General features: G+C 44.2%; 1 protein-coding gene across 5 annotated transcripts in view; it reads right to left on the bottom strand.

Annotated features, from left to right (window-relative positions):
- Window positions 1-22,491: 22,491 nt before the first annotated feature.
- ASTN2 (astrotactin 2) overlaps window positions 22,492-26,579 on the bottom strand; it is an 882,793-nt gene continuing 878,705 nt past the window's right edge. For all 5 annotated transcript variants that reach the window (XM_040482114.1, XM_040482112.1, XM_040482113.1 and 2 more), the window contains one exon: window positions 22,492-23,317. In XM_040482114.1, coding sequence (XP_040338048.1) covers window positions 23,080-23,317 — 238 coding nt within the window. In that variant the 3' untranslated portion in view covers window positions 22,492-23,079. The remainder of the gene's footprint in view (window positions 23,318-26,579) is intronic.

Genomic DNA, 26,579 nt, shown 5'->3' on the forward strand with positions numbered 1-26,579 from the left:
AACTGTCCTAATCATACTACACTAATTGTCCATTTATTTCTCGCATACCTCAAAAATACATACAAGCTGTTTCTCACTCAACCTGTATCCCCTGGCTCACAGTAGGTCTGTGATTGTTTAAGGAAGATACAAATAAATTTAGATAGAGCCTGAGTTAACGTCTATTCATAAAGAAAACACATGATAATCCAGTTAGTGATATAAACCCCAGGCTGTAACTAAAGCAATTAAAAGAATAAAATTGTTCAGCACTTTGATAATGCTTGCTAACACAAAAATCATACGTCAATTACCAATCTTTTTCATTTATTCATGAAAGAAGGTGTCACAAAGATTTCCAATTGCTAAGGCTTCCTGTGATGAGCAAGTGCTTAGAGATAAGAAAGCTTAATTAAAAATAATAATCAGTAATTCCAACACTTAGTACATTTCAATTGCCTGTGTTTAAAGAACAAACAGAGTCAAATCTGGATAAGCGTTTGGCAGATGGAGTAGAAAGCTATATTCAAAGTTTGATGTCACGTGGGGAACTGGACAAACACAAGGACATCTGAGACCAGGGAAGAGGGTTGGCAAAACCAAGACTATAGCCGACCAACCCAGGAGGTCTAGTGAGTTTCAAATGGAAGATGGAGTTCAGCTTTCACAGGCCCAGATGTGAGGGATTGCCAAACTCCTCTGCCTCAGGCTAGGATGGGTTTTGAACCTCCAACTGGAGGCAAGAAAAATAAGGTGGTGTCTTGGATTGACCTGTTCTTCCTATCTTGACATCCTAGGGTTCTGAAGGAGAGGGTTGCTGGTTACCACTTAGTTCACAGAGCTGATGATTTACCAGACTCCTAGGCTTAGACTTTATCGGGTGACCAGCTTCACCCAGACATCTGACCTGTCTGCCATACCCTTCCTAGGTCAGTTAAAAATATGGTTCCACCACAAAAGACCCCAAATAGCCAAAGCAACCTTGAAAAAGAAACACAAAGCTGGAGGCATCACAATTCCAGACTTCAACTTATATTACAAAGCTGTCGTCATCAAAACGGTATAGTACTGGCACGAAAATAGATCAGTGAAATAGAAAAGCCGGAAATGAACCCACAATTATAATGTCAATTAGTCTTTGACAAAGTAAGAAAGAATATACAATGGAAAAAGAATGTCTCTTCAACAAATGGTGTTGGGAAAACTGGACAGCAACATGCAAAAGAATGAAACTGGACCACTTTCTTATACCATACGCAAAAATAAATTCAAAACGGATTAAAGACCTAAATGTGAGACTTGAAACCATAAAAATCCTTGAAAAGAGCACAGGAAGTAACTTGTTGTATATTGGCCATAGGAACTTCTTTCTAAATATGTCTCTTGAGGCAAGGGAACCAAAATCAAAAATAAACTATTAGTACTACATCAAAAACAAAACAGAACAAAAAACAAAAAACTTCTGCACAGTGAAGGAAATAATCAACAAAACCAAAAGGCAACCTACTGAATGGCAGAAGATATCTGCAAATAACATACTGATAAAGGGTGAGTATCCAAAACATTAAAGAACTTATAAAACTCAACACCCTCAAAAATGAATAATCCAATTAAAAATGGGCAGAAAACATGAATAGACATTTTCCAAAGAAGACATACATATGGCCAACAGATACATGAAAAGATGCTCAACATCACTCATTATGAATATGCAAATCAAAACCAAGAAGAGATGCCACCTCATATCTGTCAGAATAGTTCAAATCAACACAAGAAACACCAGTGTTGGCTAGGATGTGGAGAAAGGGGAACCCTCTTGCACTGTTGGTGGGAATGCAAACTAGTGCAGCCACTCTGGAAAACAGTATACAGTTTCCTCAAAAAGGTAAGAACAGAACTAACCAGGATCCAGCAATTGCACTACTGGGTATTTACCCAAAGAATACAAAAATACTAATTCAAAGGGGTATGTCCACCCTGATATGTACAACAGCATTATCTGCAATAGCTAAATTATGGAAATCGCCCAAGTGTTCATCGATTGATGAATGGATAAAGAAGCTGTGTGTGTGTGTGTGTGTGTGTGTGTGTATGTATATGTGTGTATGTGTGTATATATATATATACACATATACATATGTATATATATATATATATATACACACATACACACACATGTATATATACATATACATATATACAATGGATGTGTATATACATATATGTAATATATGTGTATATGTGTGTACACACACATATGTACGTGTATACATACGTACATACAGTGGAATATTACCAAGCCTTAAAAAAATCATGAAATCTTGCCATTTGCAATGACATGGATGGAGGTACAAATAGTACTATGCTACGTGAAGTAAATCAGAGAAAGACAAATACCATATGATTTCACTCCTATGTAGAATTTAAGAAACACACACACACACACACACACAAAATGAGCAAAGGGAAAAAGAAAGAGACAGAGAGACAAACCAAGAAACAGACTCTTAAGTAGAGAGAACAAACTGATGGTGACCAGAGGGAAGGGGAGTGGGGGAATGGGTTAAATAGTAAAGGAGATTAAGGAGATCACCTATTGTGATGAGCACCAACACAGGTGATGTACAGAAGTATTAAATCACTACATGGTACACCTGAAACTAATATCACACTGTATGTTAACTTACTGGAATTTAAGTAAAAACTTTAAAAAATCTGGTTCTGTTATTTTCAATTTTCACAGGTTTTCTGGTAAAGCCACACACTCTCTCTTTTCCATGCAAAGTTGGTCATTCTCCTTTCTTCTGATTTTTTGTTTTGTTTTGTTTTTTCTTTGAGCTCCCTGCCTCAATGTAACTGGTCAGGAAAAAACAAAAAAACTTAAAGATGACTGAGTATCCTGCTACAAGAATGATATGTACAAATTCCACTGTACTCATGCTAAAACACAGATTCCATCGATGGCCCAAATGGCCCTGAATGACCTAGCCTGGCACTGTCCAACACAGCAGCCAGTAGCCACATGTGGCTATTGAACGCTTGAAACATGGGCAGTCTGAATTGATATGTGCTGCAAGTGGAAACTCCACACTGGATTTCAAAGACTTTGTACCGAAATAATAATAATGATAATAATAACAATGTAAAATTTCATTAACAATTATTTATATTGATTGCATGTTGACACAGTAGCATTTTGGATATTTGAGTTCAATAAAATATATATTATTAAATTTAATTTTACTTGTTTCTTTTTAATCTTAAATGTGGCTACCAGAAAATTTAAAATTACATGTGACTCACACTGTATTTTTAAACATTTTTTAAAAGTTTATTTTTTTTTGAGAGAGTGAGCAAGCAAGTGAACATGAGTAAGGGAGAGGGAGAGAGAGAATCCCAAGCAGGCTCCATGCTGTCAGTGCACAGCCTGATGCGGGGCTCAATCCCATGAACATGACCTGAGCCGAAATCAAGAGTCAGACACTTAACTGATGGAGCCACCAGGCGCCCCCTCCTACCATATTTCTGTTGGGTGTTCAGCCTCAGTTCCTGTCACCCTTCTAACCACAGTCTAGGCTCCAGGTAAGCTGAATTCCTTTTAAGCCTTCAACTATGTCAGTTTTTTTCATTTAATTTACTCTTACTCAGCTTTGTGCCAGAGTTCAGATATTATTTCCTTGATATAGTGTGGCATGTGGTCAGCCTATCAAATTTGGATCTCTGCGACCTCATGACCCCATTTGTTTCCATCCATCATGGCACTTGTCACACTGCTATAATGGACCCTTTCTGCCCCTCTGGACTATAAGCAGCAAGAGTGAAGAAACTGCTACTATATAGGGCATACAGTAGGTGCTCAATAAATATTTATGAAGGAAGGAGGGAGATCTAATCTGATTGTACCGCATCAATGTCACCCAACACCCTATAGCAGGGACTGGCAAACAATAGCCCACAGGCCAAATCTGGCCCGCCATCTGCTCTGGTAAATAAAAGTTTACTGGAATACAGCTAGGTTCATTCATTTACACACGATTTATAGCTGCTTTTGTGAAGCAGAAGTAAATAGTTGCAGCAGAGACCATATGGTCCACAAAGCCTAAAATATTTACTCTATGACTCTTTCAAGAAAAAAGTTTGCTGATCTCTGTCCTATAAGACAATGTTCAACTCCTCAGCACAGGTCACTGCTTACCTGTCCAGCCTTATCTGATGGTACTCCTCCTATAATACCTGTTTCAGATGTGCTGAACTACAGCCAGTGCCGGAAAACCTCCCTCACTCATGCTCATCCATTCCATGTCCAGACCACACTGTGGCTCTCAACACTGTAACATACATAATATGTAATTATAATTCCAGAATATGTAACAGAAATGAATATATACCTACCTGCAAGTCTTTCTTCTTTAGACCGCAAACAGCTCAAGGGCAAGGACAGCTTACTCATTCAACACGTATTTATTGAGTGTGCCCCAAATGTGCCATTAGGAGCTAGAGACAGAATGGTCACCATGCTCAAGTCACTTACAACCAGTTGGAATGGGATGGGAAATCCACTTTCCTTCAACTGTGTCCCCACTGTCCAAGCCAGTGCCAGGCATGCTGGAGCCACGCAGCTCACGTCTCAGTGAAGGAATGTCTCCTACCAGAATCACACTTTTAGCTTCACATAACACTACAAGCAGTGCTATTAGGAGTCAGACCCCTTTCCCCCCCAGCCTTGACAGGCGGGCAGGCAAGAAATAATAGGTGAGGACACAGATTTGGGAAGCAAACTGCCTGGATTGGAATGCTGGCTCTGCTACCTGCTCTCTGTGTGATCTTAGGAAAGCTGCTAGACCCTCCTGCGAATCATGCCCCGTGTCTGTAAAGTAGGCAGAAAAACACCCATCTTGGAGAGATGCCATGTAGATTCAATGACCAATACTATAGATGCAAAATGCACAGAGCAGTGCCTGGCTCATAGCAAGTGTTTTATAAGCATCGGCTACATCATTATCGTCATCGCTCTTGTTATCACAACCTAAGGGAGGGTATGTGACACCTTTAGGAGCCTCGTTGGTCAAAGGGGGCTAATGGTATCTGCTCTGCCCACTTTGCTGTGGGAATCTGACTAGAGACATCAGTGGGAGGACTCCATGACCTGTAGAGTGCTCTCCAGATGTGATCCAGGGTGATGATTAGCTCCCAGATGTGTGGGCCAAGACATTGCTGACACATCTGCAAGGCACAGACATCTGGAGGCCTGGCATTCCATCATCTCAACCCCTGCTGCCCTTCCCCCTCCTGCTCAACTTCCTTCCCTCACGCAGCCCCTTCTCCCACCCAGGCGGTGGGGGGTGGGGGGGGGGTTGTAGGGCACAGCTTGCCCGTTCCATGGTTGGAGCAAGAGATTCTTCTGTTCTCTCTCCAGTTTCCATCATGTCAAGGATGCACAGAGGGTCCATTAACGCTTCTTATGGGAAGAGGCAAGGGTGTGGAGAGAGGGAAGGAATGGGACTCCCTTCCACTGGGGTTTTGACAAGCACCCCTAGATGAAATCTTTCCATTCAGTCACCAAAGCCCTTGGTGAGTCATGGCTACTGCTAGGATGTGATTTCTTTTTTTCTTTCTTTCTTCCTTCCTTCCTTCCTTCCTTCCTTCCTTCCTTCCTTCCTTCCTTCCTTTTTTGGAAGTAGGCCAACAGTAAAAGAACGTTTCATTGAATCAAAATACACATCCATTGCAATTTTTTTCTCAGCTATTTTTCCTCTTTGCTTTCCCAAACACAACACTGTCCAGCGTAGTTCACAAAGCACTTTTGGAGTTAAGGCTGAGACTGTTTTGCAAGGAATCCCCAAAAGCAAGTCAATTCGGTTCAATACACATTTATTCGGCATCAGGCACCATGCTGGGCCCCAGAGGTGAATTGAAAACACTGCACTGTTGTTGGAGACAGTCATAAAACCCAGAACTTTCTGACACGCTATGATAGGGCTGACATAGAAGTGATCCCTGGAACTTGGGGATCTCAGAGGAGGGGACAGGTACCCAGCTTTTGTATTGCTTGACCCGAGCACAGAACCAAACACATCCTAAGTCTTTCATGGCAATATCACGAATTAGTGAGCCCTACATCTGAGAGTTCAAAGAAGACTTCCCAAAGAAAACACTCATGGATCATGGGTGAATAGATGAACCAGGGTTCATAGTTGCAAGCAGCAACCACAGAATTTGGCTCAAAGAGAACTCATGGCAAGCATTTGGGGGAGCATGGTCCACAGTTTTCTGTGAGGGAAGGCTGAAAAATAAGACTTGAAAGAGTCAGAAAGCCAGGCAGTTTCAGGGGCTCAGTAGCAAGAAGAGTTCAAAAATTGCACCCAGCTTTGGGATGCCTGGGTGGCTCAGTCGGTTAAGTGTCCGACTTCTGCTCAGGTCATGATCTTGTGGTTCATGGGTTCGAGCCCCGCATCATGCTCTGTGCTGACAGCTCAGAGCCTGGAGCCTGTTTCAGATTCTGTGTCTACCTCTCTCACTCTCTGCCCCTACCCCACTTACTCTCTCTCATTCACTCTCTCTCTCTGTCTTTCTCAAAAATAAGTATTAAAAAAAATCGCACCCAGTTTCTCCAAACTCCAACTGTTCCTCTCTAGCATCACTCTGCTCAAGACTCAGAGTCCTGGGAGAGAGGCTGTAGCTGGCACATGCAGGTCACCTGCCTAGGTAAGGAGAGGAATGATCTTCAGTGGGAGAATATAATGGTCTGATTTAAGCTCCACCAAGGCCATACCCAGTGGGGCAGAGGTGGTTTGCCCCCCTTCTCCCTGCAAAACATTTAGGGTGTTGCTGAGGAGTAACTGCACTGCTGCTGAGCAGCCAAAGACATTGCAACCGCCAAACAGCGATAAGCAGGAGAAAAAGGGTGGCAAAAGTGTGCATGATCATGGAAGCTGGGTGAGCAAAGTTATGGAGGTCTAGAAAAATAAGGAATGGGCAGGGAATTTCAAGCAGCTTGGCATTACTTGGGTATAAGGCATGAGATCAAAAAACAACCAGGTATGAGCAGGGGCACAGTATGGTGATGCTTAAACTTGAGATTGCACTGGGGAGTGGTTGAGACCATGAAGGAAGCTACGGAGTCTGGTGTCACCCCTACCTGTGTTACTGCTGCTTAGAAGTAGTGTGTTGTTCTTGCCCAGTGTCAAGGGCTGCAGCATGTTCCGTGACTATTATGTACCCCACTGATACCGGGACAAATAGATTAAACAAGTCCAAATACCAGTAACCCAATTGCAGATGTTCTGAGAGGGCTCTGAGCTTGGCCCATCCCCAACTGCAAGTTTCACGGGAAGACTTAAAAGGAAGGGTGGAGAATCCTCATCTGTGGCCCATGCATGCCCCATCCCCCAGCCAACCTCAGAAACCTCTGCTGCCCAATATTCATCCTTTGCTCTGTTTTTCTTTGTTGATTTTGTTTGTAACACAGGCCAGTGTCTTATGTAATGGAACACATGGCTGGGTGAGAAGCTTCCTCCCGGAAGTTCGGTTTTCTTGGAACTAATTGTGATGCTAAAAGGAATGATCGAGTGAAAACTAAAAACACAAGCCTTTCTTGAGCACCTGCTTTCTTATTTATTGATAATATGCTAGCCCCTTTCTTACTTATTGATAATGCTTTCCCTACAATGAATGTCCCAGTGAAGCAGATGAAACTTGTAATTCCTGTTTTCCTGGTAGGAAAACGGATTCCAGGTCTGTAAAGTTCCCATGTTTGGGGAAGCTGAAATTTAAACCTAAGTTTGTCAGACTCCAAAGGCCAATATTCATTCCTCAGAATCAATCTATCCCTTAACAGGTCTTTCTGTAGCTATTTTGTTCCTTGCCACATGGATCTGAACCTCAACTTGGTTGCCTGTCAGCTTGCACCTCTTTAGTGATGGAAAGCTCACCGCTTCGCATACAAAAAAGAGCCCTTTAAAAACCAGCCCTTTATATGGAGACAAATCTGCCCCCCTGGGAAATCCTTTGTCTCCACCTTGCATTCTTGAACCCCAAAAAGGAGTCCCTGCCTCTAGCTGCATGTTTACTATGACAATATCTGAAGATGAGATTGAATCTCAGTGTATTCTTCATGTAAACTCACAACCTCTCTCTTCTCTAATTGGAAATGTTCTTGGAAATCATCTAGGTGTGTCGTCCTTAAACAAGGCAAACATCGAATTCCCTAGGAAACATGTAGATTCCCAGGTCTCTCCTAATACTTATTCAACTGGAGTCTCAACAAGCGTGGCCAGAAATCTGTACTTCCCCCCAAGCTCCCAGGTCATTCACATTTCTCCATGGGTTTCCACCCCATTCTCCAAATTATATTGCATGGGAGATCAAGATCCAAGGAGGGGAAGAAATTTGCCTATAAGCCACACAGCCAATCAGTCATGTTTTTACATTCTGATAGGGCAAGGCCAGCCTTGCTGATTCCTGTAAACAGCCCCTCTTACACACATGCCTCTCGTTCTGCCCCGAGAAGGCTGTTCATGGACTGTGGAATAGAATAGCTTGCCTACAAGTGAGTGAAGAAACTACGTCATCTCTGATCGTAAAACCTAGTGAACTGCAACCACGCTGGTATTTGTACTACAAAAACCTCCTGGGGAAGCTGGCCAGACTTGGCACTGGCCTTGCTTCTTGAGCAGAGGTTAAGGCTTTCTTCCCTGCCCCTCCCTACCTGCGCAGACGTCTGGAAAGGGGATGGGCTTGGGGGCTGCCAAGGGGTCAGGAAAGCACCAGAGATAAAATCAGGGAATATTCCACTCCCGGTTCTGCCAGCTGAATAACTTTGGATAGGTACTTTTTCCTTCCTGGCCCTCAGTCTTCTCATGTCTAAAATGGGGGGATTTTAGAAATGCTCTGGAGTGGGTAGGGGTGCCTGGGGACCTCATTTGGTTAAGCGTCTGACTTTGGCTCAGGTCATGATTTCACAGTTGGTGAATTCGAGCCCCAGATCCCGGCTCTCTGCTGTCAACGCAGAGCCTGCTTTGGATCTTCTGCCCCCCTCTCTCTGCCCCACCCCTACTCACACTCTCCTTCTCTCTCTCAAAAATAAATAAACATTACAAAAAGAATCAGAAATGGGCTGGAGTGATTATGAGAACAGAGCTGCAGAGTCACCACGTCTTAAATTAGAACTCCATCCCAGCCCCTTACTGATGGCACCACTCCGGGAGCATCACCTGCCCTCCCTGTGCCACAGGACGTGTTCTGTGAAGTGGCAATGCCAACAGCTGGATTATGGGATATGAGTGACACCTAAGTGAGATACTACAAATAACCCCGCTTGGCATAGACCCTGGCCAAGGAAAATGCGCAACAAATGGTAAGTATTCTTCTTATTGTTATTATAACTGGCCATTCTATTCTGAATCTCCAAGAAAGGAGCCTCTCTGACCAAGGGCAGAATACCGAGGTCTTACATTTGAACAGTCTTCCCCAGTTCCTTCACAGATGGCCCCCTTGGCCCCCCAGGGTTCCTCAACCACCCTATGAATGGACCGCTTGGCATAGCCCGGAGGAGATTTCTCTGGGTGTCATAAGAGAGATGCCCAAAGTCCTGCTCTGGCATGGATACCCTGTGTCAACACAAACCCAGCCTCAGTTTCTTCATCTACAGAGTACAAAGCCTGTCCATGACAGACTTCATGAACCCTGTCCTAGAAAACTCAAATCAGCACACATTTGCTGAGCACCCAACATATGCTTCAGCCTGACCTGGGCATGAGAGACATAAAACATGGCCATACCAAGGAAGTGACATCTTAAGGGAAAACAGAAACCTGAAGGGATGATTAGAACTCCTTGGGCTAGGTAGAAGCATCACAGATGTACGGGGATTGTAAGAAACAAAAGGAGGAGCCCCTAACCTGCATTTGGGGGAGATATGTTTAGAACAGCTTCCCTAACATAGGTAATACTTCTCCTCTGAGAGTCTTCTGGGTCAACATCAACATACTCAACATAGAGGACTGTTTCTTTACTCCCTCCATTTCCAGTTGTGGGCCCTGAGGGCTTGAGAATCCTGGAATATTAGAGTTTAGAGCTGAAGGATTTTTCCAAGAAGTCCTAGTGCCACCAATCTGTTTTTGAAAAGACCCTGAGGGTAAGACTGAGGAGAACCCGGCCTAAGGTTCCCACGGCCTGTTAGTGTCAGAGCTGGGTGCAGGATATGAGTTCTTAGCTTCCCATCTGGGGCATTTGCTGCTACATGAACTCACAACCTCCCCCCGTGCCCCCTTGTCTTTTTTCCTTTTCTTTTCTCTTTTCCTTCCTTGATCTCCTTTCTTCCTCCCCCACCCCCGCCCTTCCTCTTTCCCTTCCTTTTCTTTTTTCTTCTTTCTCTCCCCCCATAACTCTGCCAACAGAGCACAACTATGGCCCCTTGAATGCCCCTGCTGCCAGCTCCTGTAAAATAGGAAAACAGAGCAGCTATAGCATGTACAAACACATGTAGCGAAGTTTCCAAAGGGAGACAGACAGTGAGTGCCTTTCAGGGTCTTGCAGTTTGATGGGCAGAGGCCAATTATTAAAAAGCTCACCCCCACAGAGCTTGTGGGTTCTGTTTGGCAGCTGCCCTCTTTCCAAACCCTCATGCTACATTGATTACAAATTGGAAGGGTCACTGCTCTCAAGGGATTCTGAGTATTTCATATGCTTCCTAGGATCCTCCCTCAGGGCTCCCTCATTCCAGGCATCAAGGTCAATCTTGCTGGATGCTATTCATGAGCTAGGTCCAGTGCAAGACAGCAGGGTACAAACAAAATCCTACCCAGACCGTGCTCTTGCGTTGCTCATAGTCTTATGGGGCACAGTGACACTGAGTGAGGAAAATGCTGGAATGGAGGTGGGGAAGTCTTCACCATCAGACCAACTCCTTCTGGGAGAGGCAAAAGGTCTTAGGGAGGCAGTGAAAGACATTTTAACTGGAAGGGCATTACCAGAAAACAAAATAGCACATGCAAAGACTGAGAGGAAAGGTGTGAGAGGAAATTTTTTGAGATTTTTCAGTGTGGCTGTCAATAAAGTATGGTGCTGAGTACAAGAATGACAGTGACAACTAACACTTATATAGTACTTATTACACCGTGAGTACTATTCTAGGTATCTGACATATGTCGACCCATTCTCACTAAAATCTTATGAGGGCTGCTATTATTTCTCCTAATCGGCAGAGGAGGACACCAAGGCATGCAGAGGTTGTCATTCACCCAAGGTTGTTGGGCCCTTAACCACTAGTGTCTTGTATGACCATGAGAGGGATCTCAGTTGTCTCTAGGCCAGGAGAGTTGGATGGGGATCCAGACTCTGCTCCAGACTTTTTGGGACCTTAACCTTCTCTAGACTGGCCAAATGGAGCCATCCATTGTCCCATCGTTAACCTCAACAGAAGGCAGTGAAGGTAAAAAGGACAGAGAAGAAAAAAGTGTTTTTTGTACATAAGTTATTATCTAATATAATCCCTCATGCCCATGGCACATCTTCCCCAGTGTGGTGGGGGCATATGGAGAACCTGAGGCCCACAGAGGGTGAATGGCTTGCTAAAGGCCACCCAACCACTCTTCCATAAAGGTTAGACTGGAACTGAGAAAAAGGGGGAGGAGGAGGAGCAGAAAGGGAAGAGGAGGAGAGGGAAGAAGATGATGAAGAGGAAGAACCTAGCACTCTTAAGTTTACAAACTTTTCCCAAAACATCTACACTGGCTTTACACAGCCCCTCACTATGGTTCACATACTTGCATTTGGAAGTCATAGCACATTCATGCAGTTACACATAGGTCTATGCATGGTTTCCACCTAAAGCTAAATGGTATTCTTTTTTTCTTAAATTTCTGCTTACTGTATCTGTATGATACAAATTATGCCTCATCCATGCACTGTCCATTGAGCCCAAGTGGATTTATCACCCACTTCAGGCTCCATGTTCTTCCTGCTCTAATACTCGACACCAGAGGGGACTGGGAAGACCCAAGTTCACAGACCTCTTAGTTAGCAAGTCCTGCTGAGTCAATTTCCTTAATACTGCCCAGATCCAGCTGCACTATCGCAACGACCCCAGCTCAGGCAACCTCATCTTCCTCTAAACATTACCTATTCTCCTACCCCAGCCCATCCCAACCTATTTTACTCTACCCGACCTTACCTAGTCTCTGTGCCTTTGGCTCCTTCCCTTCTCTCTACTTTCCTACTCTGCAGCCAGAGGGGTTTTTCCAAAATGCTTGTCTGCCTATGTCACACCCTGCTTTCAATCCAGGGCCTTCCAATGGCCTTGGTGTTCAGCTCTGCCAACCTCTCCAAACAGCCCCCATCTTTCAGTCCATAGCAGTTTCTCGCCGTGTCTCAAATATGGCGTACTCTTTCATAGATATGTTGGTCTCTCTATCCATAGGGCTGTTCCTCTACTGCTCTCCTCACTGAACTCTCACACATCCTTTGACTGTGAAGGCTCTCCTGATGCCTCCCCTTCCTTGGCAGAGTTAATCTTGTCTATCCTTTTCTCACCTACATAAGCTGCTGTAATAACTATTTACTGAGAGTTTTTGTTTTCAAGCACCTAATGGCTTTACATACATTAGCTAATATAATCTTCCCAACAGTACTTTGAGGCAATGTATTTATCCCCTTCATAGATGAAGAAAGTGAGGCTTAGAGAGGTTAATGTCAGCTAACTTGAGCCTCTTAATTAGCAAGACCTGTTGAGTGTGACTTATAAATTTCTCTCAAGGACCAACCCCTCCTCGCTGTAAATTGTACCACCAATATTTAAACCCAGATTGGCTTGACTCCAAAGTGTCTGATTTTATCACACTACCTTTAGTTAGCTACGTTCCAAGAGTTTCTTAAAGGCAGATTTTGGGTCATGTTCATCGCAGCACTCTAAACCTGGAAATCAGTCCTCAGGCATTGGCTGGAAGGTAGAGGGATTTAGCTTTTGACTTAGGATGGGGAAGAGGGGCACCATCCATTTGTTGTAGGAAGCACAGTTATCTCTGGTTTGAATTACTTAGTCTGTCCAAGTTTATTTATTTATTTATTTTATTTTTTTTATGTATGAAATTTATTGTCAAATTGGTTTCCATACAACACCCAGTGCTCATCCCAAAAGGTGCCCTCCTCAATACCCATCACCCACCCTCTCCTCCCTCCCACCCCCCATCAACCCTTAGTTTGTTCTCAGTTCTCAACAGTCTCTTATGCTTTGGCTCTCTCCCAGTCTAACCTCTTTTTTTTTTTTTTCCTTCCCCTCCCCCAAGGGTTCCTGTTAAGTTTCTCAGGATCCACATAAGAGTGAAACCATATGGTATCTGTCTTTCTCTGTATGGCTTATTTCACTTAGCATCACACTCTCCAGTTCCATCCACGTTGCTACAAAAGGCCATATTTCATTTTTTCTCATTGCCACGTAGTATTCCATTGTGTATATAAACCACAATTTCTTTATCCATTCATCAGTTGCTGGACATTTAGGCTCTTTCCATAATTTGGCTATTGTTGAGAGTGCTGCTATGAACATTGGGGTACAAGTGCCCCTATGCATCAGTACTCCTGTGTCCCTTGGATAAATTCCTAGCAGTGCTATTGCTGGGTCATAGGGTAGGTCTATTTTTAATTTTCTGAGGAACCTCCACACTGCTTTCCAGAGCGGCTGCACCAATTTGCATTCCCACCAACAGTGCAAGAGGGTTCCCATTTCTCCACATCCTCTCCAGCATCTATAGTCTCCTGATTTGTTCATTTTGGCCACTCTGACTGGCGTGAGGTGATACCTGAGTGTGGTTTTGATTTGTATTTCCCTGATAAGGAGCGACGCTGAACATCTTTTCATGTGCCTGTTGGCCATCCGGATGTCTTCTTTAGGGAAGTGTCTATTCATGTTTTCTGCCCATTTCTTCACTGGTTTATTTGCCTTTCGGGTGTGGAGTTTGGTGAGCTCTTTATAGATTTTGGATACTAGACCTTTGTCCGATATGTCATTTGCAAATATCTTTTCCCATTCCGTTGGTTGCCTTTTAGTTTTGTTGGTTGTTTCCTTTGCTGTGCAGAAGCTTTTGATCTTCATAAGGTCCCAGTAATTCACTTTTGCTTTTAATTCCCTTGCCTTTGGGGATGTGTCGAGTAAGAGATTGCTACGGCTGAGGTCAGAGAGGTCTTTTCCTGCTTTCTCCTCTAGGGTTTTGATGGTTTCCTGTCTCACATTCAGGTCCTTTATCCATTTTGAGTTTATTTTTGTGAATGGTGTGAGAAAGTGGTCTAGTTTCAATCTTCTGCATGTTGCTGTCCAGTTCTCCCAGCACCATTTGTTAAAGAGACTGTCTTTTTTCCATTAGATGTTCTTTCCTGCTTTGTCAAAGATGAGTTGGCCATACGTTTGTGGGTCTAGTTCTGGGGTTTCTATTCTATTCCATTGGTCTATGTGTCTGTTTTTATGCCAATACCATGCTGTCTTGATGATGACAGCTTTGTAGTAGAGGCTAAAGTCTGGGATTGTGATGCCTCCTGCTTTGGTCTTCTTCTTCAAAATTACTTTGGCTATTCGGGGCCTTTTGTGGTTCCATATGAATTTTAGGATGGCTTGTTCTAGTTTCGAGAAGAATGCTGGTGCAATTTTGATTGGGATTGCATTGAATGTGTAGATAGCTTTGGGTAGTATTGACATTTTGACAATATTTATTCTTCCAATCCATGAGCAGGGAATGTCTTTCCATTTCTTTAAATCTTCTTCAATTACCTTCATAAGCTTTCTATAGTTTTCAGCATACAGATCCTTTACATCTTTGGTTAGATTTATTCCTAGGTATTTTATGCTTCTTGGTGCAATTGTGAATGGGATCAGTTTCTTTATTTGTCTTTCTGTTGCTTCATTGTTAGTGTATAAGAATGCAACTGATTTCTGTACATTGATTTTGTATCCTGCAACTTTAATGAATTCATGTATCAGTTCTAGCAGACTTTTGGTGGAGTCTGTCGGATTTTCCATGTATAATATCATGTCATCTTCAAAAAGCGAAAGCTTGACTTCATCTTTGCCAATTTTGATGCCTTTGATTTCTTTTTGTTGTCTGATTGCGGATGCTAGAACTTCCAGCACTATGTTAAACAACAGTGGTGAGAGTGGGCATCCCTGTCGTGTTCCTGATCTCAGGGAAAAAGCTCTCAGTTTTTCCCCGTTGAGGATGATGTTAGCTGTGGGCTTTTCATAAATGGCTTTTATGATCTTTAAGTATGTTCCTTCTATCCCGACTTTCTCAAGGGTTTTTATTAGGAAAGGGTGCTGGATTTTGTCAAAGGCCTTTTCTGCATCGATTGACAGGATCATATGGTTTTTCTCTTTTTTTTTTTGTTAATGTGATGTATCACGTTGATTGATTTGCGAATGTTGAACCAGCCCTGCATCCCAGGAATGAATCCCACTTGATCATGGTGAATAATTCTTTTTATATGCCGTTGAATTCGATTTGCTAGTATCTTATTGAGAATTTTGGCATCCATATTCATCAGGGATATTGGCCTGTAGTTCTCTTTTTTTACTGGGTCTCTGTCTGGTTTAGGAATCAAAGTAATACTGGCTTCATAGAATGAGTCTGGAAGTTTTCCTTCCCTTCCTATTTCTTGGAATAGCTTGAGAAGGATAGGTATTATCTCTGCTTTAAACGTCTGGTAGAACTCCCCTGGGAAGCCATCTGGTCCTGGACTCTTATTTGTTGGGAGATTTTTGATAACCGATTCAATTTCTTCGCTGGTGATGGGTCTGTTCAAGCTTTCTATTTCCTCCTGATTGAGTTTTGGAAGAGTGTGGGTGTTCAGGAATTTGTCCATTTCTTCCAGGTTGTCCAATTTATTGGCATATAATTTTTCATAGTATTCCCTGATAATTGTTTGTATCTCTGAGGGATTGGTTGTAATAATTCCATTTTCATTCATGATTTTATCTATTTGGGTCATCTCCCTTTTCTTTTTGAGAAGCCTGGCTAGAGGTTTGTCAATTTTGTTTATTTTTTCAAAAAACCAACTCTTGGTTTCGTTGATCTGCTCTACAGTTTTTTTAGATTCTATATTGTTTATTTCTGCTCTGATCTTTATTATTTCTCTTCTTCTGCTGGGTTTAGGCTGCCTTTGCTGTTCTGCTTCTATTTCCTTTAGGTGTGCTGTTAGATTTTGTATTTGGGGTTTTTCTTGTTTCTTGAGATAGGCCTGGACTGCAATGTATTTTCCTCTCAGGACTGCCTTCACTGCGTCCCAAAGCGTTTGGATTGTTGTATTTTCATTTTCGTTTGTTTCCATATATTTTTTAATTTCTTCTTGAATTGCCTGGTTGACCCACTCATTCGTTAGTAGGGTGTTCTTTAACCTCCATGCTTTTGGAGGTTTTCCAGACTTTTTTCTGTGGTTGATTTCAAGCTTCATAGCATTGTGGTCTGAAAGTATGCATGGTATGATTTCAATTCTTGTAAACTTATGAAGGGCTGTTTTGTGACCCAGTATATGATCTATCTTGGAGAATGTTCCATGTGCACTCGAGAAGAAAGTATATTCTGTTGCTTTGGGATGCAGAGTTCTTAATAGATCTGTCAAGTCCATCTGATCCAATGTCTCATTCAGGGCCCTTGTTTCTTTATTGACCGTGTGTCTAGATGATCTATCCATTTCTGTAAGTGGGGTGTTAAAGTCCCCTGCAATTACCACATTCTTATCAATAAGGTTGCTTGTGTTTATGAGTAATTGTTTTATATATTTGGGCGCTCCGCTATTCGGTGCATAGACATTTATAATTGTTAGCTCTTCCTGATGGATAGACCCTGTCACTATTATATAATGTCCTTATTCATCTCTTGTTACAGCCTTTAATTTAAAGTCTAGTTTGTCTGATATAAGTATGGCTACTCCAGCTTTCTTTTGGCTTCCAGTAGCATGATAAATAGTTCTCCATCCCCTCACTCTCAATCTAAAGGTGTCCTCAGGTCTAAAATGAGTCTCTTGTAGACAGAAAATAGATGGGTCTTGTTTTTTTATCCATTCTGATACCCTATGTCTTTTGGTTGGCGCATTTAATCCATTTACATTCAGTGTTATTATAGAAAGATATGGGTTTAGAGTCATTGTGATGTCTGTATGTTTCATGCTTGTAGTGATGTCTCTGGTACTTTGTCTCACAGGGTCCCCCTTAGGATCTCTTGGAGGGCTGGTTTAGTGGTGACAAATTCCTTCAGTTTTTGTTTGTTTGGGAAGACCTTTATCTCTCCTTCTATTCTAAATGACAGACTTGCTGGATAAAGGATTCTCGGCTGCATATTTTTTCTGTCTAGCACACTGAAAATCTCGTGCCAATTCTTTCTGGCCTGCCAAGTTTCAAAAGAGAGATCAGTCACGAGTCTTATAGGTCTCCCTTTATATGTGAGGGCACGTTTACCCCTTGCTGCTTTCAGAATTTTCTCTTTATCCTTGTATTTTGCCAGTTTCACTATGATATGTCGTGCAGAAGATCGATTCAAGTTACGTCTGAAGGGAGTTCTCTGTGCCTCTTGGATTTCAATGCCTTTTTCCTTCTCCACTTCAGGGAAGTTCTCAGCTATGATTTCTTCAAGTACCCCTTCAGCACCTTTCCCTCTCTCTTCCTCCTCTGGGATACCAATTATGCGTATATTATTTCTTTTTAGTGTATCACTTAGTTCTCTAATTTTCCCCTCATACTCCTGGATTTTTTTATCTCTCTTTTTCTCAGCTTCCTCTTTTTCCATAACTTTATCTTCTAGTTCACCTATTCTCTCCTCTGCCTCTTCAATCCGAGCCGTGGTGGTTTCCATTTTGTTATGCATTTCGTTTAAAGCGTTTTTCAGCTCCTCGTGACTGTTCCTTAGTCCCTTGATCTCTGTAGCAAGAGATTCTCTGCTGTCAGCTATACTGTTTTCAAGCCCAGCGATTAATTTTATGACTATTATTCTAAATTCACTTTCTGTGATATTATTTAAATCCTTTTTGATCAGCTCATTAGCTGTTGTTATTTCCTGGAGATTCTTCTGAGGGGAATTCTTCCGCTTGGTCATTTTGGATAGTCCCTGGCGTGGTGAGGACCTGCAGGGCACTTCCCCTGTGCTGTGGTGTCTAACTGGAGTTGGTGGGCGGAGCCGCAGTCAGACCTGATGTCTGCCCCCAGCCCACCGCAGGGGCCACAGTCAGACTGGTGTGTGCCTTCTCTTCCCCTCTCCTAGGGGCGGGATTCACTGTGGGGTGGGGTGGCCTGTCTGGGCTACTTGCACACTGCCAGGCTTGTGATGCTGGGGATCTGGCGTCTTAGCTGGGGTGGGTAGGCAAGGTGCACAGGGGCAGGAGGGGCAGGGTTAGCTTGCTTCTCCTTAGGTGATCCACTTCAGGAGGGGCCCTGTGGCAGCAGGAGGGAGTCAGATCCACTGCCGGAGGTTTGGCTCCGCAGAAGCGCAGAGTTGGGTGTTTGCGCAGAGCGAGCAAGTTCCCTGGCAGGAACTGGTTCTCTTTGGGATTTTGGCTGGGGGATGGGCGGGGGAGATGGCGCTGGCGAGCGCCTTTGTTCCTCACCAAACTGAGCTCTGTCGTCAGGGGGCTCAGCAGCTCTCCTTCCCTTTGTCCTCCAGCCTTCCCGCTTTCTGAGCAGAGCTGTTAACTTATGACCTCCCAGACGCTAAGTCGCACTTGCTGTCGGAACACAGTCCGTCAGGCCCCTCCGCTTTTTTGCAAGCCAGACTCGGGGGCTCTGCTTGGCCGGCGAGCCGCCCCTCCGCCCCGGCTCCCTCCCGCCAGTCCGTGGAGCGCGCACCGCCTCGCCGCCCTTCCTACCCTCTTCCGTGGGCCTCTCGTCTGCGCTTGGCTCCGGCGACTCCGTTCTGCTAATCCTCTGGCGGTTTTCTGGGTTATTTAGGCAGGTGTAGGTGGAATCTAAGTGATCAGCAGGACGCTCGGTGAGCCCAGCGTCCTCCTACACCGCCATCTTATCCCTCGCTCCTAGTCTGTCCAAGTTTAGATGTCAATATCTCAAGACCATAACTAACTACAGAATTTGGAACAGGTTATTCAAGTGGTTTAAACCTCAATTTCTTTAACTGGAAAATGGCAGTAACATGGTTATTTTGCATGTGGTTAAGTGAGATAAGTGTGTAGTCACTGATGTGATGAGCACTCTCGAAATAGTAGTTACCAGCGTTTGTCTATGCAGTCCCCTCCTCTTTGTCATGAAGCCTGCCTAGGGAAGTAATTCCTCAACCATACAGGAGGAGAACGTCATCTAGGGGTGATTCCCTGTGCACCTCTCATACACACCTTCTTTATTCAATGGAGGACACTATATGAAAAGTCCCACATTGCCAGCACAGTGGGAGGTGAGCTCCCTGGGCATTTTCCATGGCAGCACATGAATCATCTGACTGTGTGGAGGCCAGGGCACCGAACCCAGCAGCCTCAGGTGCACTTCAAGAATTTTTCTTTTCTTTTTTTTTTTTTTTTTCCATAATGAAACATCTTAACAGACATTGGTCCAACTAACTTTCCTGCCATAGCAACACACAGACACACACCTGTCTCTCCAAGCTTCTGGAATCCCCCTCCGGAGAGCCTGATGGGGGCTGTGAGGAGCAGCAAGGCTCCACAGTGCCAGGAAAAGGGGTTTAAAACTAGAGAGGGCATGAGCAGCAGAATGAGCTGGGGACAGGCTGATAGCACATATTGTGGTGGCATCACACATATGTGATGGCACACTCAGGGGTCAGCCAACTTCGGCCAACCAGGCAGCTATCCAGAGGCCACACCTGTCTGTGAAGGCCTCAGAGAAGCCACACACCTCTCTTTGCAGCTTTTGCACTGTGTTGGGTTCTGCCATCACAGCTGCTTTACCCTGAGTTAAACTTTTGATACTCTTTACAGTTCACACATCGCACAGGACTGCGAATCATTAATCCCTTCTCTTTTTTAAAATTCCTTCTCTTAATCAGAATTCCTTAGGCCTCTCCCAAACAAAGCTTCCTACTTCTCTCTCCAAGATTCAAAGAGTTGTGCATACAATCTAATAAAAGAAGAAATGACCCTACTATACATTGTACTGAATACATTACAGTTACTTTCTTGGTCAAGCTTCATAATAACCTCATAAGGTGGGACTATTACTAACCCCATTTTGTTGATGAGGAAACAGAGGTTCTGACGGCAAATTACTTACCCAAGGTAATAGCTAGTGAATGGCGACAGAGACAGATTCAACTTAATTAGGCTCACACCATGGTCTCAGCACACTGGGGAGTTTCTGCAACTGTTGGGCTAATTTTTCCTTTGGGTTGGGTCAAGACAATGGAAAGCTATGATAATGGGGTGACTCAGCAAAGGCCGGGGACCTAGGTTTTAGGAAAGGGCATACACGAGAGGAATTTAGAACAGGGCTTGGCATGTGGCAATGTTATACACTGAATATTTGTGTCCTCCTGAAATTCCTATGTTGAAACCTAATCCCCAGGGTGATGGTATTAGGAGATGGGGCCTCTGGGAGGTGATTAGGTCTTGAGGGTGGAGCCTCTTGAGTGGGATTAGTGCTTTTATGAAAGAGACCCCAGGGAGCTCCCTCTTCCCATCTGGCCTGTGAGGACACAGCAAAAAGATAGCTGTTTATGAACCAGGAGATTCTCACCAGACACTGAATCTGCCAGCACCTTGATCTTGGACTTCCCAGTGCCAGAACTATGAGAAACAAATCGGTGTTGTTTATACCAGTATCCTATTACACCAAAACTAAGATAAGGCCACAGACAAAGGCAGGCAAGTGTTCAATGAATGCAACTATGACTTTTCTTTTCTTCTTCTTTTTTTCTTTTTTTACCATGTTGGTTCCTCTCTGAAAATATTATGCCTAGGAGGAGGAGTCTGCAACACTGCAGGAGAAATTTATTCATCTAAACTCCACCTACATACTTGCAGAAACGTAAATCCAGTAATAATGAAACTTCTTGAAAGAGTATCCTTGAGCTTAGATTGCTAGAATTTGAGCAGACCTCTAGGCACTGAGTTGTCTGGAAGAATCTCTCTGTGCTTTGTTTCCCCATGTGTAGTAGAGTTGGGGTGGAGTGGTTGCGGGGGACTCAGTATGTAGGTTTTCAGGAATGGGACGGTTGACCTCATAGGCACTCATCAAAACTGAGAAGTAGGCATATTTCCAAATGCTTATATTTTACACCTCTCTGAATTCCCACAGTGCCTTACTCTCCTCTCTTGAACAGGTGTCATCCTTGCATAATGAGATACCTGACCACATGCTTACTTCTTCTGCAGAGCTAGCTCCTGTGAGCTTTTACCAGAAAGTTAAGACTCTATAAGGCCTCTTTGTACTCTACCCTCCCAGGTAACACACTGGAAACAGTTCATTTGCTTTTTTAAAGGAGACTCCAGGGGTGCCTGGGTGGCTCAGTTGGTTAATTAAGTATCCCCTGACTCAGGCTTTGGTTAGGATCTCACACTTCTTGGGTTTGAGCCCCATGTTGGGCTCTGTGCTGACAGCTCAGAGCCTGGAGCCTGCTTTGGATTCTGTGTCTCCCTCTCTCTTGGTCCCTCTCCCACTCGTGCCCTGTCTCTCTCTCTCTCTCAAAAATAAATAAACACTTAAAAAAATGGGGTGCCTGGGTGGCTCAGATGGTTAAGCATCCAACTTCGGCTCAGGTCGTGATCTCATGGTTTGCGAGTTCAAGCCCCATGTTGGGTTCCACGCTGGCAATAGGGAGCCTGCGTGGGATCGTCTCTCTCTGCCTCTCTCCCACTAGTGAGCTCTATCTGAAAATTAACTTATAAATAAATAAATAAAACAAACAAACAAACAATGGCAGAATGTCTCCCCATGACCTCAAGATCCAACTGCCATTGCTTCTTGCCTGGAAAATAACAATAGCCACCCTCTTTGGGGCCTTCTCTCTGGCCCCATTTCCACTTCTGCGGCCAAAACAGTTTTTCTTAAAGAGCAAGCTTGGTATTTCACTTTGTTAACATTCTTTGGTACCTCTCAGTTACTTCAAATATGGTCCAACTTTTTGTCCAAAGCTTCCAATACTCTGCCTAGCCCCAGCTTGCCCTCTGGCTATTTGGGTCTTTATTTTCATGGGAAGTGCTTTCAGCCCCGGAATGTGTTCCCTTTTCTCTTATCTCTGGGTTTTCAATGTTCCTGGTGGCCCATCTCATTCCTCCCCACTCTCTTTGGATCACCCCTCCTGTCCTTTGGGCTTTAGGCATCACTTTTTCAAGGAAGCACTTCCTTGAACACTAGTTTGTCTCATGACCCAGCAATGAGTTAAGAACCCCCTACTGCAGCCTGAATTCACTGACCCACCTCTCTATAATCTCCAAGGGACTGTACGGTCCGAGAGCAGGGAGCTTCTCACTCTTCCGTTGCACGCCCAGTGCCTGGCACATAGTAGGTAATCAATAGATATCTGTTGAGTGAATACACAGAGGTCCCCCAGGGGCAAGAAACACTACCCAAGCAGAAAGAGAGACAATAAGAATTTTTAATCCATGGAAAGTGCTGCAGGGACTCTGTCCAGGCCCATAGGCAGCAGGAAGAGGCAGGGGTCCTGCAAACCCAGTAGTGTCTGGAAAACGAAAAGCCATAAAGACCCAAGCTTCCTCACTGCAACAATCCTCAGGGCCTCCTTCCTGATGCTGAAGAGGTCAGATTGTCTCTCCATGGGTCTCCTCCAGGGCCCACTGTGGGAAGGAAGCTGAGTGTGGCAGGAGGAAGGAAGAAGAGCAAAGGCCGCTTGGTCTCCACCTGAAAGCCCCTCCCCCGGGACTGACCGCCATCCATAAGAAAATGTTTAAAAAGGAGAGACTTGGATAGTCAAATAATATCTTAGAAAAAATAAAAGAGAAAAAAAAATGGATAATTCCAGCAGTTACAAAGTTCTCTGTCGGCTATCCACAAGAGAAAGAGTTTGCTTTGGCCTTGCTGGCAAGCCTCATCTGCCAGGCCCATCCTCAGCTGTCCCCCAGCCCCCCCCAGGCCCCAGGATCCACGAGAGTAGGGCTCCCCCTCCCATGGAGAGTCTCTGTGCTCATGGAGGGCAGTACCCTCCCTCACCGGCCCTTGGACTCCCCATACGTGTTTCGGGCCATGGACACCATCTTCTCCTCGCATGTGATTTTGGTGTCCTTGAGGATGCTGTACCACACCATACCCGCAGGCCGGACCTCCTCGCTGCGGCAGAAAAGGTAGGGCACGGTGTCCACACGGCTCTGGATGTAGGCGCTTCGCAGGAGGCTGGAGCAGTGACCGCTCACCCTCTCCAGTCGCCGCAGGATCAGGTGGGCCTTCCTGAAAGGCAGGACGAGACAGCGATGAAGAATGAAGCCCAGATCAAAGCTTAAGCCTTTGACGGTGAATAAAGGTCGACAAGAGAAATGAGGACTTCCTGTCCCAACAACCTCCTAACCATTACTGGCCTGAGTGTGATATTTCAAACACCCATTTGAAAATCACCTCAGAATCTGTCCTCTTCAACTGTGCAATGTGTAAAGAATGAAAGTGACATAGAACCTTTGATCCAGCATTTTCATTTCCAAGAAAAGAGAGTCCCAGGAGTTACGAAGTCACCAGCCTTAGGGCTCTGACCAAGGAGAAATTATTATAATAATCATACACAGAAACCACAATCACAACTAAAATTTATTGACACTAGCCATGCTAGGCACAGAGTAAGTGCTTTGCATACATTTAACAGTTTTATTTAATCTTCACAACAGCCCTGAACATACTGTTCTTTCCACTCACACAGAACGGGAGTAGAGCCCACAGCTCAGAGAAATGACATTGCATGACCAAGGTCAAACATCAAGTTGACCGTTGGGACTGGGCATTCGAATCTAGGCCTGATACCCATGAAGTCCCTCTCTAACTTCTGCTTTTGTGTTTCTCTATTCTCTGATACTCTATTCTTTTTTTTTTTTTTTTTCTTTTTGAAAGAGAAAGAGAGCATGGAGAGAGAGAGAGAGAGAGAGAGAGAGAGAGAGAGAGAGAGAATGAAACATAAGCAGACTCTGTGCTGGCACAGAGCCTGACACAGGGCTCGAATTCATGAACCATGAGATCATGACCTGAGCCGAGATCGAGTCAGATGCTTAACTGACTGAGCCACCCAGGTGCCCCTCTCATACCCTATTCTTACAGGCAGGAAATTTGGAGATCTTTCATCAAAGCCTTAATAGCTAAGTTCCCAAATCAGATTTCTCTAGATCTTGTTTTTGTCATCTCTAAAACAGTGAGGATGGTCTTAGTTTCACAAGTTCGTGGTTAAGATTTACCATGAGAAAGGGCCAAAGCCTGGCACAGAGTAAGCTCCCAATAAATGATACCTACGATTACCAAGAATTGTTATGATAGTATCTTGGGATCAGGGTCATACTGAACACTAGTCTAAACAAGAACCACCCTGTGCTGTGGTGATCATCATGAGTAATTTATCTGGAGTCCTTTATCCAGCACCAGAAAGAGGATCATTGAGGAGGTCTGATGGCTGCATAGAAGATTAAGCTAGAGAGGATCTCTGAGATCCTTGGGTCTCTCAATGATGGCACTATTGACATTTGAGCCAGATAATTTGCTGTTGTGGAGGCTGTCTGGTAGGAAGTTTTGCAGAATCTCTGGGCCTCTGCCCGTTAAGTACCAATAGCACTCCTTTGCCCCAGTCCTAGCAATGAAATTGTCTATAGACATTGTAAATTCTCCTCTTGGAGGTGAGGGCGGGGGGAATCACCCCAACTGGGAACCAGTGACCTGGTCTCACCTACTGTCATTGAAGATGTGAAAACTGAGGCTGAGAGAGGAAAAAGGGCATCCTCTTCCCAGATCCCACCATAGACTAGTGTCACTGTCAAGGTGTCCATCTCCATGTAGAATCCAGTTTTCTCTAGGTTCCACCATCTTCAAGATACCCAAGGGCTGAGTGAACAGCTCTCTCATGCTGTCCTCTCCATGCCCCTCTGAGACCCCAGGAGGGAGGGCATTTTACGACAACATACCCCACAAGTGGGAGACTGTGTCAGGCACCTGCATGGCGACTGGAAAAGGGCCGGGCTTACGTGTGTATGTTTTGTGGGCACGATTTATGAGGTACCTTTCAAAAAGTCCTCTTTGTATAGTTCACCACTTGGGTGGAATATTTCCTGAGGTGCCAAGAATTCATAGCTTTATAATCACACTCGAGTTGCCACTCTGCCCACAGACCTCTCTCTCCCCTGGCAGGCCAAAGAAGTGCTTGAGGAGTACGTTTCTCTCTTCTCCTGGTTTGAGTCTTTGCTCTGTTCCTTAATAGCTCTGTGTCCTTGGGAAATTTACTTAACGTCTCTAAACCCATTTCTTCACTTGAAAAATGGCACTGTTGTGAAGTTAAAGGAGATGATGTTATTGACTGCTCATTTACTGAGCATTTATTTTATGAGAGCGCTCCCTATTCAGTGTGAAAGACCAACAGATGGACAATGACAAAAAGGAGAATGATAGGAGGAGGCATGGGGGCCGGGAGGAAGCAGAGGAAGGTGCCTAGGTAGGATTGGGGATATCCAAGAAGGCTTCCTAGTAGAAGGGCAACTTGTATTGAGTCTCATAAATGAATAGGGGTCAAAGAAGACAAAGACATAACAGGAGGGATAGGGAAAGGCATAAAGATAAGTGATTATGTTGAATTTCTGAGGATTTACAGTTGGAATGCCATGTGGTAAGTGGGGACACAGTGGGAAAACTGGCGAAGTGGCAGGAGCCAGCCATTAGAACTCAGGAACTGGGGAGTTGGCTGTACCAAGTAATGGTGCACCATTCAGGCTCTAGAGCCTGACTGCTCAGGTTTAAATCCTGGCTCAGCCACCTACTAGCTCTGATATTGAGGGAATTGTTTAACCAGGTGTGACTCCATTTCCTTATCCATGAAATGGGAATAATGTTTGTTATCTACCACAAAGACTCATTAAAAAAAAAAAAAGCATTAATGAATCTATAACAAGCCCTCAATAAGTGTTATCTAGATTGGTAGACTGTAAGGCAAGTAGGGGAGTTATCAAAGGGTTTCAAGCTGCCAAGTAACAGATTCAGAGCTGGACTATTTAAAAACGTTCCTGGGTGCCTTGAGGAGAACTGAATTGGGGGAAGGACAAGCCTGGAAGCAAGAAACCAGGTAGGGCACACATCCAGGAGTCAAGTGTTTCCTATCATCACACTTAAGGGTGCTGGTTTGCTTTTTCTGTGCTTTTAAAAAGCTGTGTCCTCTTTCTGCTTCCTCATTTATAACAAGGGAGTGACATTTGCCAACCTCATAAAGTTATAGCGAGGATTACAGAAGTTAATACACACAAAACCCTTAGAAATGTGTTTGGCACATTGTAAGTCCCCGATACAGGGTAGAAAGTACCACCCCCACCATTGCCCCTCATCATCACTGTTTCTGTACTGGTATAAGCCTTGGGCACCTTTGCAAGTCAGTGGCAGGAGACAGACAGAAATAAGAATAAAGTGGATACCTAATCATTAGTTTGGGGGCTCAGAAATCTTCCCAAGGGATTTAACAACTACACTAGGACTTCAATGA

Source organism: Herpailurus yagouaroundi, unplaced genomic scaffold, assembly GCF_014898765.1.
Source record: "Herpailurus yagouaroundi ecotype Mexico unplaced genomic scaffold, PumYag 160, whole genome shotgun sequence".
Taxonomy (NCBI): Eukaryota; Metazoa; Chordata; class Mammalia; order Carnivora; family Felidae; genus Herpailurus; species Herpailurus yagouaroundi.